The sequence below is a fragment of the Apteryx mantelli genome, chromosome 18 (genome assembly GCF_036417845.1).
Source record: "Apteryx mantelli isolate bAptMan1 chromosome 18, bAptMan1.hap1, whole genome shotgun sequence".
Classification (NCBI taxonomy): Eukaryota; Metazoa; Chordata; class Aves; order Apterygiformes; family Apterygidae; genus Apteryx; species Apteryx mantelli.
The window spans coordinates 4,302,552-4,321,229 of NC_089995.1; the positions used below are offsets into that span (position 1 = coordinate 4,302,552).

General features: G+C 48.2%; 1 protein-coding gene across 7 annotated transcripts in view; it reads right to left on the reverse strand.

Annotated features, from left to right (window-relative positions):
* The window catches only part of TOX2 (TOX high mobility group box family member 2), a 168,647-nt gene that overhangs the window by 7,807 nt on the left and 142,162 nt on the right, over positions 1 to 18,678 (reverse strand). For 5 of the 7 annotated variants that reach the window (XM_067307852.1, XM_067307846.1, XM_067307849.1 and 2 more), the window contains 3 exons: positions 9,239 to 9,319; positions 2,660 to 3,067; positions 457 to 587 (listed from right to left, as the gene is read on the reverse strand). In XM_067307852.1, the coding sequence (XP_067163953.1) occupies positions 457 to 587; positions 2,660 to 3,067; positions 9,239 to 9,319 (620 nt within the window). The remainder of the gene's footprint in view (positions 1 to 456; positions 588 to 2,659; positions 3,068 to 9,238; positions 9,320 to 18,678) is intronic. The other 2 variants (XM_067307847.1, XM_067307848.1) reach the window with 2 other exon arrangements.

An 18,678-nucleotide genomic window follows, 5' to 3' on the forward strand; every position in this document is an offset into this window, starting at 1 on the left:
AGTATCATTTCAGTGAGCCCACAGAGAAGAGGAAATCTCAAGCTTCATTTGCCATAATTAACCTAACAACCTGCTGTAGATTCTGGGGCAGGGTCTCAGCTGCTGTAAACTGTCAGACTTCCAACAGTTTATAAACACTATGTTTCCTATATTTTCTGGTTAAAAGATGCTGATCAATTTGGCTTGGAGGAGGCTGAAAAAACTCTGCAGAAATTGCTTCCGCAGCTCAGCAATGGCTGAGTGATGCCCAATTATCTTTAGGCCTGCGACTCAAGTGATTCCTTTCAGGCTACTGAAGAAATGGAGCACCATGACATTAAAAAGAAATGCAAATTGTTTTTATAGCATGACATTTTCATGTTCTTATCACCCGTCCTTTCTTGAACTTCAGTTACAGATGATTGTGTGTTTAGATAATGGAAAGTGCATTAGCAATATTCTGTTTTGTCTACTGGCCTGCAGTGGTTAATCCCACACTCTCTGCTAGGGTAGTCGTTGTCCCAGTCAGTGCTTCCTGGAGGATTTGATGCGCCAGGCGAACGGGGTCCAACACTGTTTGGAAACTCAGACGAAATATGTGAAAAGTCCTGTGGGATGGAAAAGAAAGGAAGGGTTACGTGTGTACATATAGGTAGGAGAAACAAAGGCTCTATAAACATTGCATAAACACGTTTACTGCCCAGAAAACACCGCAGTGCAGAAGCACCTGGAGTGCTTACGCAGCCGGGGAGCCCCACGGAAAGCAGGGGGTCCGAGCTCAGACCGTGGTGGGACCTTGCACAACGTCAGTTGTCGCAAGCAGGTGTCAAAGCAGCAACATCTGTTTTACATCCCCATTTCCATGTCATGTTTTTCAGGAGCTCCCCCCTGAGGGGTTTGGGGAAACGGCTGCAGAACGCGCACGGCCACGAAAGCCTTTGCATCAGCATTCTGGCAATCACAACCATTTTTCCACTCCAAGCGCAGCTCCCTTTGCAGTAATCCGTTAGCCCATCATAATGTACAGTAACAAGGTAAGGAAAACCCACACAAGCAATATTCTCTCCATCAGCTGTCACTGCTGGCAATTTAACAAGGACTCGGGGAGACTGTCTGATCTGAAAGCCGATCATAATCCTGATTGTTTGGGGCTGACCTAATTAGGTAAGATTAGGCAATGTATACAAACAATGGAGTCAAGGTAGTTACCTGCCCAGAAATATGATTTTCTCCAAAACACTCAAATGAAGGTACTGTGCTTTTTTTATATTATTATTTTTTATTATCAAACATATGTGGAATGAAGCTTCAAAAAATGCTGCCCATAGCAACAACAAACACCTCAATTAATTAAAGTGATGATGAGGAGCTCCTTTCATGCCTATTTCTGGATGTTGACTATCACAGATGTTTACAGAAGTCACTTTTGCTTAGGTACAGTCGAAAGATAATCACCATGCTGCAAAAGTTATTTAGGATAGCCAGAGCAGTTTAGAAACTAAAACGTGATCTAGGATCTGACCTTCCCAGGTATGTTGTCTTTTTATTATGGTCAAGGATAATTGTGCTTCAACATCCCTCCTCTCCTTTTATTTTATTCCACTGCAATGCATGCTCCCAAATTAACAATTTGTGCTTTCTCAAAGTTAGTCCCAAACCGAATGGGTCAAATTATGGGGAAAAAGCTTTGTTCACTGTTAAAGTACTTTCTGAATTTTGCGATATGTATCTAGTAAGCATGTGAAGCAAATTATTCAAACAGCTGGGTGAATAATACAGTTAAAAGTATCATCAAGTAAATTATACCAGCTGTGAATTTCAGAGCATATGTCCTTCACCATGAATAGTTCGTCCAGTTCATATTCCAGAGGGATAAACTCTGGAAATCACTCATTTCCTTCTTTGTACCCTGGCATGCTCTCTACAGGGCATGGGGAGTGCTTTCTGTGAGTGTCAGTTTTTCCACCTGATACATTTTCTTAACACCGGGCTTAAAGGAGAGAAACTTTGACATCCCAGACCGACTCCTCTGACTGTGGGCTACTAGGCGAGCTTGGATGTCACCAAGAATGGTTTCTTTGATCAGGTTTTACACATTCATCGGACAGTTCTGTACAATTTGTTTTGTTGTTATGCCGTTAATATTAAGCTTAGGTTTCATCCTTGCAGCTTTCTGCCACAGAAGGGATTTTATCCTATTGGTAGGCAGCTCCAGGAAAAATAATAATTTTACATTTTATTTTTTATATTCCCTCTATCCTTTTTGTCTTCCTAGTGGTAAAGCCCACATGGATCCTTGCTATCATCCCATGATCTTCCAGCCCTCCCTTCTCTTAGCAATGTCATGAGAGGGGGCCCTCACCAACCATCCAAGCCATCGCTTCAGAAGACCATCACACAAACCCACAGGGACTCTAAAGACAACGGTGTAGGACTTTGCGCACAAGGAACTTCTCTTGGGGCAACTCCAATTCCTGAGGGGTCCCACACTGGCCGAATCTCCATTCCTGTGGTAGCACAGATCTGTCCCACTCTTGGGGGGAATTGTGCTCTCTGACAGCTCAGGACTTCTGAAAAAACTTGGGAAAACTTCCTCCATGGGGAAGAGGGGACACAGTGCAGCTCATGTTCTAGAACTGCTTTCTCTCTTAGAGAAGTACGTAGGAGCCAGAGCACTTACCTGCTGCCCTGGAGGTGAAGAATTCATTGGGGGCTGTACCTGTAGTGCCATGGGAGGAGACAGGATGGATTGCTGCGGGACCTGCTGCATATTGAGTGACTGGTTGAGGATGGAGCTCTGTGGATGGTGCAAGGACAGCTGCTGGTGGAGAGGAGGGCTGATTTGGAAAGATGGAGGTGGGGAGGCACTGATGCTGGGCAACATGGGTTTGGAGTTGAGGGTCCTGGAGAGGCTGGGGTGGGGGTGTCCACGGTAGTTCTGGAGATCCGATGGGGACAGGAATGAGCCTAACCCAGGATAAGGTGACGAGGCCTGCGGCGGCATGGTATACATGGGCTGTTTTGGTGGGATCATTTTTGAAGGTTGATTGGTTTGGGCACTTTTCGTCTCACCCTGGTCAGCAGAGCTCTGTGGGAAAAGAGAACAGAGGCTGAATGAGGAAGGAAAGAAATGTTGCTGTGTGTCTTCAGGTGTCCTTCCTTTCCAGCCATGCAGAGAAAGCTTGTAAGAAAAAATGAGAAGCAGGGATTTGCAGAGAGAGGCCCACATGGAGCTTGTGCTGACCATGGAGCTGAACCCTATTCCCCGATCTCCATTTCTCCTTATAATACACCCAGTCCTCCTTCAGATGCATAGACCAGGGCTAGTATATGCTTTTCTCTTCTTTCCTCTGGCAAGTGCCTCCATGCTGGCTCCGCTCCCCCGTGTCTGGGCTACCCCAGACTCCCTGTGGTTCCCACTCTTGTCCCACCCAGGCCTGTGCAGGCACTTCCAGTGCTACGTCTAGTTATGTCAAAGCAGGCTGGCTGCAGTATCCAGACCCTGGCAATTAAAGTCCAGTAACTGAACCATGGATTCGGCAGAGACTGGAGCACAGGAGAGGCATTAAACAGCATGGAGGCAAACTGCCTGCCTACAATTCATTCCTTAGGTCCAAAGAGGTGGGTGACAGAATCACTTTCTCTTCCAGTAAAGAACAAATGGGATTGTAAAATTCTGCCTTCTGAATCTTGTGCATTCCTGCAGTCCTGATGGGGATGTGTAATGTACAACACAATGATGGCCTCATTTCTGCAGCAAAAAGAAAAGAACAACAGGACATTTTCTGGCTTGGACAACGAGGTTTTTCCCTGAGGTGGGCTCTATAATGATACTCTGGATCCTTTCTCATTCAGAAGTAGGGAACACACTGTGCTGTTTTACTCAAAACAAAGTTGCACCTATGCAAAGAACTGATCACTGGAGAAACTGGGGGGAAAAAAACAAACAAAAAAACCCCTTCTCTATCAAGTCACCACATCCCTCCCACAAGATAAATAGATCAGTAACAAGAACAGGCAAACACCAGCTGTTCTCTTCCTACAAGTCATTTCCCCAGTCTCTGAATGTCCAGTTGCCAGCTCGGGGCACCCCACGACTCCCTCCTTGCTGCCCCAGGACTAGCTCTTTCTTAGGATGCTGCCAGTGGTTATTTCTGCAGACACACAGGAGTCCCAGGAGTGCCAGATCTTGGCAAGGGGGCTATGGAACAACAGGGGTGCTTTTTAAATTGGATGCCTCTCCAAGAGGCACAGCACCTACAACCCCCTAAGTATCTTCAATCATCAGAGCTGCTCATCCTCAGTATTTCCTAAAATCAACTTTCTAATGCAGCAGAGGCCCATGCATGGCACTAATACCTTCCACCTGCAGTGCAGTAGCCTATACCTCTCTGTTTGCCTCCAGTAAAGCATTTTGCTGCAAGCAAACCTTGGAAATGGTGCTGTGACTCCATGTCCTCCATGCTAAAAAACCCATAGTGCGGCAACAGTGTCCAGGGTAAGACCCTCACAGGTTTCCAGAGGGATCAGGAAGACCTTTTAAGCCCATCATACGAAAAACAGTCCTTTCCATCCCCTTTTCAAATGTCTGTCCTTGCTGCTCTTCTGTTTGCCAGTTCAGGCAGCTATGGTGCTCGTGCTTGCACAAAGGCTTTGTGTCTTTCAGACCCACCACCACATCCTCATGGATCCCGCAGATGGTGGTAACCAAATATGATGATACCATATTGCAAATATGGTATAGTACCAAGGCGAAGAAGCTTGTCTTAGAGGGGAAAACAACCTAATACACATACTCACAGCCTGTAGGCATGTATGTGTGCATGCACATGTACACGGTATCCCCAAGTGCTGTCTGACATTGTGCTGATGATTTCAAAGCATCAGTGATTGCAAGTGAGCCCCCAGCTACTTCCACAGGTACTTCCAGCTCAGGCACTGGAGAGCCTCAAAGGCAGTGGCTTAACCCAATGCCTTGAGCCAAAATCAGCACATCCCCTCCTAACCCAACAAACCCATGAGCTTCGCAGGAGCCACCCCGAATTTGCTGTCAGAAAATGTCTGTGTCCTTCCCTGGAGCCCAGAGAGGGCATGGAGGAGGGCAAGGGGCAAGGTCTCCCCAGGACGGAGTGTCTATGTTTAGGAGATCAGGGCTGTGCAAGGCTGGCACTTAGCTCATCATTGCTGCCCCAAGGTGCAGCAGGTACCTGAAATACCCTTAAGTTCACGATTAGCTGCTGAAATGGGCACGGGATTTTGCCCAGGCAACAGTGTGTTTTGCTTGTATATGTTCACATTCTCAATAACCCACAGTTACGGATGTTACTTACTGAAAAGCCCCTCTCTAAGCTCCGTTCTCAAGGGAGAAGCAGGACCCAAGATCCTGAGCAGGCATGTAGTGAATCCTGCCAGGATGAGTGCCAGATCCTGACTGAGACAAACTGCCACCAGCAGAGACATCGGACACCTCGCTAGTGGTGGGACGAAGGCACAACCCCAGAGCGTTGTCAGCGGGACCCATGCACCGCACTCCCTCCCGCTTGCACGCCACTTCGCTGCCCCGGCTCTCTGAGCTGTCTGCACACCGGCCGGTTCGGAGGCTTCTCCTTGCAGAAATAAACTTCTCTGCCTGTAAAGGTTTTCACTTCTAAGAGTATTTAAATATGAAAGTCACCCTTTCAAACTCTTGCTCTAAACCCTCCACAACAGTGATTACTGCTTCCTGGCTGTATGTGGAGATACCGTGTCTCTGTATATTATACGCAGCACGAGCAGAATACCAATATCAGAATATCCAGCAAAGCTAGTCCTATATCCATCAGTGCAGTTATGAATCTTTTTAAACACTTAACCCAATGAAAGCGACTTAGATTATTTCCTTTTTGACCTTTTTGCCATAGCAGTTAACCTTCAAGTGCAGCTGAGTTAGGTAAGGCTTCTGAGGATGCTGCCCAGAGCATGAAGCTCACGTTTATCTCCCCGGTAATTACACTCCCCTTTAAGCGATTTGGCTCACTTTTACAATTCAGTGTGACCCCGTGCAGTGGGAATGGCACGGACAGCTCGGCGAGGGCTCTGCTTCACGCAGCGCAGCCTGGCTGGCTCTCCGTGTGCCACCCAGGGGCAGGGCTGATCCCCGCTCGCCAGAGAAGCCCCATCCCACCACCCCAGCTGGGACCCAAGATGGGCCAGTGCCTTCCTTGGGATGGTGTCCTCTGGACTTTGCTGCCTTGCCAAATATTGGGCAGCCAAGTGTTGCAGGGGGAGCAGAGGGGAGTCCACAGCCCCATTTCCCAGGCAATGCTGATGCGTGTGGTCAGGCTCTCCAAAGCTCTTTAACCAAGGCCACATGTCTGAGCCAGGAGCAATTGAGCTGCAGCTCCTCCAGAGCTGTCTGTCTGACTGGGGTGCATGTATGATATGAACTGTGCTTCTGCTAGAGCCCTGGACACAGAAGGTATATGCCAGCCTGGCACAGAAAAGGGAGGGCACTGAGACCAGCAAAGGCAACCAAACTGCTAACAGCAGAAGGGACTTCACAGCACATTCAGGGAGCAAGAACCAGATGCCTCATTTAGACGCCCAAGTGCTGTTCTGCCACTCAGAGCACCCAGGGAGCAACAGCACTGCTCTGAGTGTCCCCCGGGGCTCTGAGCATGCCAAAAACCCCATAAAGGCTCAGTGGGTCTGTGGGCCTACAGGCGGCCAAACACAGCAGAGCTGGTCCGCCGCTCTGTCCAAGACACCCCAAGATACCTGGCAGCAGCTCGGTACTGACACGAGCTGATCGATGGCAGGTGCCTGGGGATTGCTCCAACAGAGATGGCCTCATCATCTGAGACCCTGACTCCTTCCTCCCTGCATCTCAGTGCAAAGGCGACAGCTGAATGCGTGGGTAGCGATGAGAACCAGGTTTGAGGAGTAAAGCTGTGAAGGAATAAGGCATGCAGGAGGCAGCCATATGAGCTATCAAGCTGTTGGCCCTAACATCTTGGTGCTCTCTTGGAGCTCATGGTCCAGGAGAGGTGGGGACCTTCACTGTCTCCCCTCCTTCTTCTTTGCCCTTCCTCAGATACAGCCCTGGCTTTTGCTTTCAGTCAGAAGGTAAAACTAACCCAGTAACCCATTTGCTCACTCAGAAGTGAACAGCTTGACTGCAGTGCTCAGCAGAAATTGCAAAGATGACTCAGAGCAGGGAGGAGAGATTAGCTGTTTCCTCATGACAAAGCCCAGGCTCTTCCATCTAAAGAGAGAGGTCCCAGCCCTGTTCAGCAGGGCCATCATAGCTGCAGGATACAGGAAAATTCCTTCCCAGGCCGATTCTTCTTGCACACTCACCACTCTGGTGCATAAAGCCTGCACTGCTCCATCCAGCGTGGTAACATGAGCAGGTCCATCACACCAGCTCTCACCACACTGGATGTAAGCCTAGCCCCTTTCCCATGCCTGGGTACCCCTACAGAACTGGAATCATGAACTATGCTCCAAAACAACATACGTGCCTAGGCTACTGCAGGAGGTAGGACGCTGGCACCTGGTTGCTCCACAGCCCCAGTCCTGCAAGCTTAGCAAAGCTGCCAGCTCTAGGTTGGCAAAAGAGCCCATGGCCAGGGGAGCAATGTGTCCCAGTGCAGGAGAAGTGTGACCAAGTCTAGTCTTCACATTGTGGAAGACCATATCCACAAAACGGATGTCCAGCTGTCTGGAACACAAGGTCTGTCCTGGGGGCTGCAGCAGGAGACAAGAGAACCAGCACAGACAGCAAGCAAAAGGAGTGGGACTGAGAGGGAAGTAGAAGAGGGGTGGATTCAGCTCCACCTTACCCTTAGGGTGGGACTCAGCGTGAGATACACTCAGGTACCCAAGACAGCCCCAGGAACAGGTGACAGCAGAGCTTCTGGGGCCCTGCAGGGCAAGATACCCCAGGGCACCTGAAAAGGCAACAGAAGCCAGGCTGAGGCAGGCAAACCCGGCCTTCCAGGGGATGCGTGTCACTGAGCTGGTGTCTGAGCTGCCACCACAGCCCATGCAGGCCAGTGGTGCCTGGAGGTTACTGGAGCTGCACTACTGAAAAGAGCCACTTTTGGTCAATTAATTACTTTGCTGAACTTCATGTTACTGGAGCTGAGTCCTGCACAAGGTCTTTGGGGTGGGGAAAAGAAATGTGACTGGGAAGACTGGAAAGGACAGATGAGCTCGCTCTGCTATTCCATGCCCAGCCCAAACTCAATGTAGAGCTCTCAGGCATGTACGAATGCTTTGGTGCCCCAAGGGTTTGTGGTGCTTGCATCTGAGATCCTACAGCCTCAGAAGAGCTTGTGTTTTTCTCTCTCATGTAAGCTCTGCGTCCTGTTCCCAACAAGGCTGCTGATCCTGCTCAGCCAGGTTTGGGGCTGGAGATTGGGCTCAGCTGAGCAGAAGAAGCTGTGAGCAGTGGAGTCACCTCCAGGTGGGCCAGTCCCACTGTCACCCCAGGAGGAGGGACCCGTCTTCCAGCCCTTGCCAGGTGCCTGCCACGTTTGGTGCACTCGCCCCTGGGGAGCCATGGGCAGGGAGCTGCTACTGCCCAGCAGGTCCTGGCAGCAGACCCCCTCTGAGCCCCAAGCAGAGAGGGCCCTTGGTTGCTCTGACACTGGCTGATGAAGACAGACAGTGAAGACGAGGCTTTTCAGCACTCAGTCAGTATGGGAAACCAGGAGTCAGGCTCCCCTCCATAGCTTGTTCCTAGAAAGGACAAATTCCTTCTCCCTTCTCTTTCGTCCTCCTCTAAAGGAAGGACGACAGTGCTCAGGTCAATGAAAGCTGGCATCAACCTGCTGGAAGGGCAGAGCTCTCGCATCACCGTTTCAAGACACCCTGGCAGTAGAAGGGACTGAACCCCTGGAGCCGGCGACAGAAGAGGAGCCCACGCAGCCGTGCACCCCAGAGCCCGCGCTGCGGTGGCCGCACGGGGCTGGCGCGAGCCGAGCCTCCCAGCGCCGCGACGTGCCGCGAGAAACGAGATCTTGCTTCGGTTTGGCAAAGGGGGAAAAAGCAATCCCGGCACGCGCGCGCGCGCACGCTGCGTCGCCTCAAACCACGCCGCGGAGCATTTCATTTAGCTCCTACAGAAGGTAGTTAACATTGATATTAGTTTTGATAGCACGGTTACAGTGTATTTCTTATAAACTTGCTCCTCCCCAGAGATTCCCGAGAGTTGCAGCTAATTTATCATTGCCACATCCAGAGAGACCCGTGTATGAAGCACATTGTCTGTTACCTTGGAAACCAAGCTGGCCCGGTAGGCTGCCAGGGCTTTTAGATACTCCTTCTTCGCCGCTTCTGTTTTCCTCTTATATGCCTGAAAGGACCAAACAATGAATAATAATTAATAAAGCAAACTAGGGTGCTGCTCGGCTTCGCTGCACCCCGCCACCTCCGCGGGAGCCCCCGGCCGCGGGGCGACGTTACGGCATCGCGGGAGCGGGGACGGGGCCTTAAAACGTAGCTGGGCAAAACCCCCCTTGTTTCCACTGACAGGAGAGAAATTTACCCGAGATGAAGCCCTTGGATTCGAACAGCCTGGAGTTTTTAGAGGTGTTGCAGTCCAGAGCTGAGCGTTTTCTGGGTATCTAGAGAGATATTTATGCACGTCTGCTGTAAGAGGATGGAAGTTCTTCCACTGCCTGATGGAAGAACTAAGGAGAACCTTGTATGCAGGCAGGTTGGTGCATCCAGAGCTCCTGGGGCCACCAGACAAGCCATGGACCAGAACTGCTGGAAAGTGCCATTCCTGAAAGGACCTGCTCCCCCCTGCCCTGTGCAGAGACCATGGCCTCAGAAACGAGGCCCCTTTTCACCCGGGGCCACTGGGCTGCGACAAGAAGCCATCGTTTCACCAAAATATGGGGGGGGCGTCTTGGTGGTGAGCATTTGTCTATGGGTGGGCAGGAAGCAACACAACTTTTATAGGGTGAAATCAATGAAATCACTTCCTGATAGGAACAAGGAGAGAGCCTGATCCAGGTTCTTGTAGGAACACATACAAGACATGGGTCAAAATCCCCAAATGACGAGATTGGCTTAAAAAATTGTGAGACTTTCTGAAATTCTAAACTATAGATGCATTTTCTTGGCCTTCCAGTTATTAAGCCGTTAGAGCTCACATTCTCCAGCTTTTCTCTACAATTCTGACAGCTGGGAAGTCCTTTCCCTTGGCATATAAAAGCAGAGATTTTTGCCTAATCTTATGACTCTGGGAGCTGGGGCTTACACAGAAACAGCAATTATCAGGAGAGTTTGCTACTCAAAAAAAAAGAAAAACTTTGTAAGAGTGAGTTATTGTTTATTCTTCATTCTCTCCCCTGTAATGAGATATGCTTCACTATAGATTCATAGTGCTGGTCTTATTTCTGCCCAAGAGTTTGGTCCCCCATGTATGTAAAAATAACACAGTAATCCAGCTTGTCTCAAGCAGAATGATTCCCCACGGGGTAAAACAGATTAAACTGAGCAAGCGAGCAGAATATTTTAAAATGGAATAAAAATTTCAGCAAAAGGAAGAAACTTCTGAAAAAACACCCACCAGCCCTCTCCTGTTCCGGAAAGTCAAAGCCCTCATCAAGCAGAGCAAATAAAGTTAATTTCAATTAGAATAGATTTGCATACATTTAATTCTGCTTACAAACAACAACAGCTTTACAACAATCGATACGCTGAAGTCTACCGGGGATATTTAGCTGCTTGCTGCTGCAAATTTCCCTGCGGATGGCATACCTTGGAGACCAGCCGCGCGAGCGGAGGGACTACCGGCATTCCTAAATTCTGGCAAGGGGGCGTCAGCCAGGACCAGCGCACCCCCAGCTCCGGCTCCCTCCGCACCGCGGGGGTCCCGGCTGCCGAGCGGAGCCGCAGGATGGGGCAGCACTAGCAAAAGCACGGTCCTGCCCGGGGCAAAGCCCCAGCGGCGCTGCCAGCTCCCGGGGCCGCTGCTGCGCTGCCCCACGCCCCATGCTAGGGCTGTGCTCGAAGGTTACGGGCCTGGGCAGTGGGACCATCCATGCTGTGCCTGGCTCTGAGACGAACAGTTAAAACCTGCTCCAAGCAAGCCCCCTTCCTTGCTGAAATTGTATTTCGCATTGTTTTCACATTACACTTCTTTAGCTTTGCAGCATCTCACAGTGCCCGCCATGGTGGCACCTAATATTCCCTTCTATTGCTGACACCTGAATATAAAATGATGTTCTAGCAGTTAAGCTCTCCGGTTATTTGAATTTAAGTTTTAAATTATTACAGATAAATGCTATTAAAAATTGATTGAAAAATCTTATTTTCATTGCTAAATCAGGGAGACTCCTGTAATGGAACATTTTGATTTGACACGCAGAAACTCTCAAGTGGTAATTTTCTAAAAGGGAATGTTTTCCTATGTTTGTCTTTTGCTTTATAGTATTTAGGAAGTATTATATTTGTTCCATTCAGAACAAAATTACATTTTGAAATGTCAACCTGAAGAAGAGTTTGCCTGTGAAAAGCAACTATTTCTTCAAACTGTATCAGCTGCCCTAATAAAAGCTATTTCCTTTCTCTACAGTCCTTGCTTCACTTATGTCCTTAGACCATCATAGCTGCACCAATGCTACCGCTACAGCGTTTACTGCAAAACAGAAATGCAGGTTTTCCATCAGCTCTGCTTATAACAGATGTTCTTAAATGCCGTATCTGATGCCTGCACGACAATGAAATATGAATTCCTGTGTCTCAGGCCAGTATAACAATGGCCACGTCTGGGTACTGATGAATTGAAAACATATTTGTTTTTCTCCTCCGTAATAGCAAAATACCAAGAGTGGATTTTTTTTTTTTCTCCTTAGGACAGTAGGAAATCAACATTTTCAACAGCTATGTGGAGACAAATTCAGTTATAAAGAAGCCTCGCCTAGAGAAAACCAGCAATTTATGACTGCAGACAGTGAGAGGGAAGGTATATTAGACTTGCTTAACCTAAATGCAAATAAATAAATAAATAAATAAATTCTGTACCCATCATCATCGCAGCTGCTTGCCTTTTATGTTACATCCTTTTTTCCACCTTTCATCTGTTCATGTCTTTTTTAAAGAGGGACCAGCCTTGGTCACTTGACATTGAGCAGCTGGGGCTGGTGGGGGAAGCCCATGGTAGGTTTCCCCCAATACTCTCCCAAATCCAACTATTTCCAGCTCAGGACGATTCCCGAGCCAGATCTGGTCTATCTGTTTTGGGGCCATCACTAGGTTTCTCCTCCCAGCACTTCTCCAGTCTTCCCCGAAGTGCGGGGAGGCTTTCTGCCCCCACAAAGTGCTGTGTTCAGGATCTTTAACGGCTAAAATGTAGCCTGTCATTTTGCAAACAAACACAGGGCTTGTGTGCGAAGAGCAGATCCTAGCAGAACCTCTCATGAATCCTCTGTGTACAAGGAGCTTTAGAGCAGTATTTATAACCTTTTAAAATTTTAATTTAAACATTGACAAAACCATGCTACTTTCTAATTAAATCATACTTTCTCCCAGGGATTTTAATTTCAAAGTAATTTATCAGATTTAAAGATCCTCAAAACATTTTGCATGTTTTCCTTTCTAACCTGCCATGCCCGCTGATTTATTTTTCTTATTCGCAAGCAGGAGGATTCATTAGTCATTAAAGGAGTGGGTGGGTTGGGGGGGGGAGCAAAAACGGTTAGTGATTATGAAAACAAAAAATCAGAGCTGTAAGAAGCATATGTTGGGATCGTAATCCTGACACCTCTGTGTCTCAGCAAAGCAGCTAGTAATTGTACCGTAATGAAATGTTCTTGTTTGATAACCAGTTAATTAGAGAAGACAATTATTCCAAACCCTGCTGACGCCCACGGATCTGCTCCGTGTCGCGCAGACACAGAATGACAAGAGTAGCTGTTATCAGTAACCTCTGCATCCCAGCCTGCCTGCTTTAAAAGGAACATTGTTTTCTAATCCAGGAGAAGGATGAAAGGAACCCAGACTCTCCCCAAAACCGCTCTCCTACTACACCCAAGGGTTTGCCTTGACTTTACAAGGACAAAGTCAACCGAGCCCAAGTGAAAAGGCCTCAGCTGGAAGCCTACATTGAGTTTGGGGATTTTACTTCAAAAAAGAGAAGGACCAACCCAAGACAGTCCAGGGTAGAGATGAAAGGTGTGGTAAAGGTCATCACAAAGAGAGCTGAAAAACTCAGTTTATTTAGTTAGGAGGCGAGAAGACTGAGAGGAGACCACAGTCTCCAAGTACAGTGCAGCAGAGAAGCAGGCAATAAACAATTCTCTACATCTACTGCAGATAGGAAAATAAGCAATAAGCTTAAATTGTAACAAGGGAAATGTTGGCTAAGGAAGAAGAAAGCATTCCTAACTGTAAGGATAATTAAGCACTGGAAGAGATTGCCTGGGGAGATGTGTAATCTCCACCACTGAAGGTTTAGGAACAGATTAGGCACATATCCATCAAGAATGGCTTAAGTAGAAGTGATCCTGACTTCAGGCAGCAGTATGGTCTGGTTGACCTTCTAAGTCTCTCCTTGCCCTCCTTTCTATGATTCCATGATTGTTTTTTTTCCCCAAATGTCCAAATTTGGATTTTATTTGGCTTGAAAATCTGGAGGGTTTTTCTTGTAACTATTATACACTTTCCTTCAAGATAACTCTTGGGAGCATCATAATGTATGACTTTGATATATGATGACTTCAAAGTGCATCCTTATTGCAAGGTAGTGTCTGTCACACCACCTTCTGCTTTGCATTTGGCCGCCACATGGTCATCTGAAATGCATACAGCATATATGGCTACGTCATCCTCTTATTCCCTCCCAACTTTTCCTCACCTCCTTGCACTCTTCTCAGTATTACACTTATTCCCTTCTTGAGGAAGGCTCAATCTGTCCTTCCCCCCATTAAAAGTAACTAATCAGTCAGGTCAGAAGAGCAGTCACACATCCGTGGGAACAGGCTCAGGGAGCTGCCACAGAGATAGCCAAATGAAGCAGCAGGGCCGGTTTCCTTCAGAGCACGGCCCCAGAGCAGGATGTTCTCCTCTGTCTACATCTCTGCACATTTCCATCAGTCTAAGCCCCAAACGGCCCAGCCCCAAGGCCTACAATCTTGGACACATCCGGCACTTGTCAAGGATGCCCATCAGGAAGCTGCTGTTCAAGCAGTGCTCCATGTCCTCAGGCCTTTCCAGCTAGGTAATGGGAGCTCTGGAATATCCGACACCCTTGAGGACACCTACATGGAAGGCTCTATTCATACAGTTTTAGGAGAGCTACCACCATAATCCCAGATGGAGAAACAGTTTTGTGAAGCAGTTCTTTGGAGAATGAATGGATAAACCCATACACAAGTAGTAACCACCACTGACTAAAGTTTCCTGAAAACAATCTTGCTTTCCTCTGACATGACTTCATTGTGTCACTGGCATATAAGTCACATATCACTCCATGCACTGATACATGCATATCCCAAGGACAACCCACAGAAGGCGACAGCTTGCAAAAAAAAGCAGAGGAAGAGTTGTCTCCTTCCCCATGCACAAAATCTATTGCTGCTACTCACAAACCTCAAAAACACAGCCTATATTTTAAGGGGGAGCCTATATTTTTAGGGAAGGAGAACTATGCACCAATAAGTACCTCCTGAAAACTAGGCTAAACCCCACCCCAGCAAAGCAGATCCTTTTTCTAGCTGTTGGTAACGGATGGCTACTCATCCATCAGTTGGGACATAAGAATAGAGTAAGACCTGCCAGTCTCACACAGTGTCTGGGAGCAGATGCTTAAGCAAAGCATATATTATGCAAAGAGCATAAGCAATGGGGTGATCCTTCAAGCACTGCAGGCTCATACGTGGGAGCCATGTCGCCCAGGATAGGTAGGGTATGTGTACTGCATGCTGGGCTGGATGCACACGTGTGTACACATGCAACCATGAGAAACTGTAGTCAGGCATTAGAAAATATCCACATCACAGAGCAGGCCAAGGAAGTAACACTGCGGATGGAGTTGAGGAACCCAGCAGATAGACAGGAGGCTGCCAGCTAAAGCATGTTCACATGGGGCAGGAAGAAAAATAAAAGGCTCTCACAGTCTTCCCTTTGCCAGAAGGAGTTATTTGGGGAGAGTGGGGCTGGTGGGAGGAGGGTGACAAATCCAACCCATAACCTCTTAGGGGATGCAAAGGACACAACGTGCATCCTCCACACCTCTGATTATGCTCTCCAAGAAGAGAATTCACCCTCCTGGAGTTGTTTTTAACAGCAGTCCATCCCCTCACATCTTCCCCATCATTATTCTGGTCTTCACCAGGCCTCTCTTTCCACCGTGCCTGGGATCGGTGCTGGCATTCCCCAACACGCAGCCATCCTTCAGGTTCAGGAGATGCTGAAACCTCCTTCCAGGCCAGAGCAGCTGTTTGGCCCCTTCCAGCCCATCCCTGCCAAGGCTTGGGGGCAGCAGCTGGGACCTGCAACTGGTGTTAGCTTCACCTCCAACAGGTTTCTGCAGCAGTGCTGTAACTGGGCAACTCTATGGCCAAGCTGCTTTGCAGGGCCCTGACGCATGCAGCTCCCACAGGATCCCTTCTCTGTGATAGCTCTGTTCTGACACAGCTTTACAGCTGGCCTCAAACTCATGTGTCCTGCCACAGACACATACCATGTTCTGTCACTCGGTGATGTATCAGGTTCAATGAGCAGATGTATCTGATTAGATGGGTGATCTATTGTTTTCTGCTGAGCGAGTAATTTTTCTGTTGGGTAATTTATCCCTTGAGTATGAACACTGTATTACTCTCCAGGCTGTGCATTTGTACGGAAAAATCACATATGCATTTTGCCACAGAGTCACTTAGCATTACTGAACAGGTCCTGCTGAAGGAGGGCTGCCATGAGCTCAAACTCGCTCTACTACCTTTGTGTCCCCAGTGAATCCCCAGATTCATAAATTCAATCGGAAATGCTGATTTTGTCTTCTGCCCCCTTTGACGTGGTCACACGCGTGAGGATGGGAAGCCCTAAATTAACTTGGGGTTCATCCACCAGGTTACTCAGAACTTCTTGATGCCTCTGCTCTGAGTTTCCAGGATCTAGGGAAACATCAACCCAATGACTTTAATTTGTTGCCAGGCTTCCTAATGAAATGCCTGTAGGTTTAAATGCCGTCACAAGAAAAAAAGCAGGTTCCAGAGCCTTCTGCAACTTCCTGCTCTAGCCGCTATCCCCTGTGCTCCATTACCACGAGGCTCCAGATCGATGATGGTTCCTTTGCCCCAGAAGACAGTGGGGAATGGGAAGATGATCAGTGAGAGACAAGAGAACCAGCAGAGAAGAGAAAAGCCCACTGGCAACTTGTCAACATGCTCCAGAGAGTTTCCTAGACTTACCAACCAGATAAAATCTCCCTGAGTGAGGACAGCCACCCACAGCTAAGTGTCACCTGTTTTCAAGTGGAGACTGCCTGCACAAGGGTTGACCAGCATGAAGAAAGGATGGGAGCCGGGCAGCAGCTCTGCTCGGTGGTATGAGCTGTAACCTGGCTGAGTCCAGGGCCGGACCACTGCGTCCGTGCCAGGGCAAAATCCTTCCTACCAAATTAGCAGGGTTTGTTCCAGTCGAGGGCTCAAATCATTCTGGTTCGTGTCAAATCAGGCAGTTCCTTTAAACCCCTCTGGATAATGCTGCGAATCTAGTTTATACGTGTTAATGGAAAAAATAACGCCTAGGCATGGGATTCTGTGAGCCTTGAACGGGGAACTGGAGCCGAAGGAGGATTACAAAGACAGGTACCCCGTTTGATGATAATGGCTGAATTAGCATTTCACTTTCTGCTAAAGTATAAGCTATCTCTACAGGAACAGCTGCTAAACTATTTGCAAAGTTCAAAGACTATGTATTAATTTTTTTTTTCGAGTCACATTCTTTAGATTCCTGTGCAAGCTTCTTAGAAAGGGCCATGCCAGCTGTTGAAGAATGAAGATTACAATGTCCTGCTAATGCAGTGCCAGAGATATTTAAAGTTGTTATTATTTATTATTATTATTAGCACATGGCTACACTGGAAGGGGTTAAAGTGGGGAAGAAAACTGTGCGACTTGCTGAACAGGTGTCCTTGAGCAGCACTCAAGGACACGGAGATTGCTAATCCTGTATTCCACAGCATGATCAAATCACCAGGCAACAGATATAAATAAAAAAAGGCAGGAAATAAGGAAATTTAGATACAAGTGTGTCAGAGGGAAAATGAAGATTCATTGTGAAGAGGCTGGGAAGAGAAGAAGAAGAAGGAACAAAATGACAAAGGCACAAATGATAAACCAGTAAGAACGAACGAACGAAAAAAAAGCCTCTCTGTGAAATGCATGTCTGTGACAGCAGCAGCCAAATCAAAGATGTTCCTAGATTATACGGTTTCTTGCATAATATGCATTCTGGTTCCCATTCGGTGTTTGTCCTCCAGCTAGCGCGCAGGGAAAAAAACATATCTGAAATGGGACGTGAGCAACCTTTATTTTGCCTGTTTCATCAGGAGGAGAAAGCAAATTTGCTTTGTGGGAGCAGCGGCACCTGTTCAATGGCAAATAAATAGCTGCAGCTTTGATATTACAGTGCATATAATCATTAGCAGCACGAACGGCGGAGGATTAACCCTCCGCAGACCAGCCTGGGGTATCTGGCAGACGGATGGTGTGTGGTTTCGCTTTGCAGAAACTCTCCATGCAGCGTCCCCTGAACGAATGCCTGCTGCATGGCATGGGGCCACCTTGCCCGTCCCCACTGGCACGATCGCCAGGACCCCTTGATGCCCTGCCTGATGTCAACAGGCACCACAGAGCGGGGCGGATGGATCGACATCGCCGCGATGCAGCGGGGCACACGCGGGGAAGCCGTGGACACGTGTTAGAAGATCTCAAGTCAGTAATAGCTTGGCTGAGGTCAGCTACGCATGGATTTACCAGCTTGCTTCAAGCCCTTCTCTGGTTGCTCCCCTCTTGCCATCTTCCTGGCTGTGCCCTGACAAGGCAAGAACTTAAATGTATCTGGGGCTGAGGGGATACTATGACCCTTGGAAAGTAAAAAATAAGGTTTACAAACCTCCCCCGAGTTGCACCAGGTCAGAGCAGCTGGGGAGAAGCCCCTGGGTGTTACCCTGTCATGAAAAGCAGATGCTGCAGGGACGTAAACAGCAGCTTAGAAACAGCGTGCTGGGGCTGTGGTCCGCAAATCAGCCGTCCAGGGAGGCGATCCCCCAGCCGGGTCCCTGATACCTCCCTGGATAACTGGGATGTAAGCGATCCACGTTTGGACCGCAGCCCAGCCCTGGCATCACACCCTGTGCTCTAGCCTCAAATCCATTCTCTTCTCTCATGCTAGGACGAGAGGAGGCTTTCTTGAACTAAAACCTGGGTTATAATTGAGTACAAACGTCCAGATTTGGCTTCCTGTGTGTCTGCTTTGCCATGGCTGCGTTGGGTTTTCCACCGCTTGCCTTCTGCACTGTCTTCTGCAGATGACAGTCTGCCTCCTCACGCTTTAGACTGTCGGCACTTCTCCCTGAGATTTCATCTGCCTTCAGGATGACAACACGTAGAGTTATAGGAGCCTCTCAAAAAAGGTATTTCAAAATGTGGTTGTCCCTACAGCTAGGAGCACAGCATCAGGTGGAGTCCTTCCATTTCC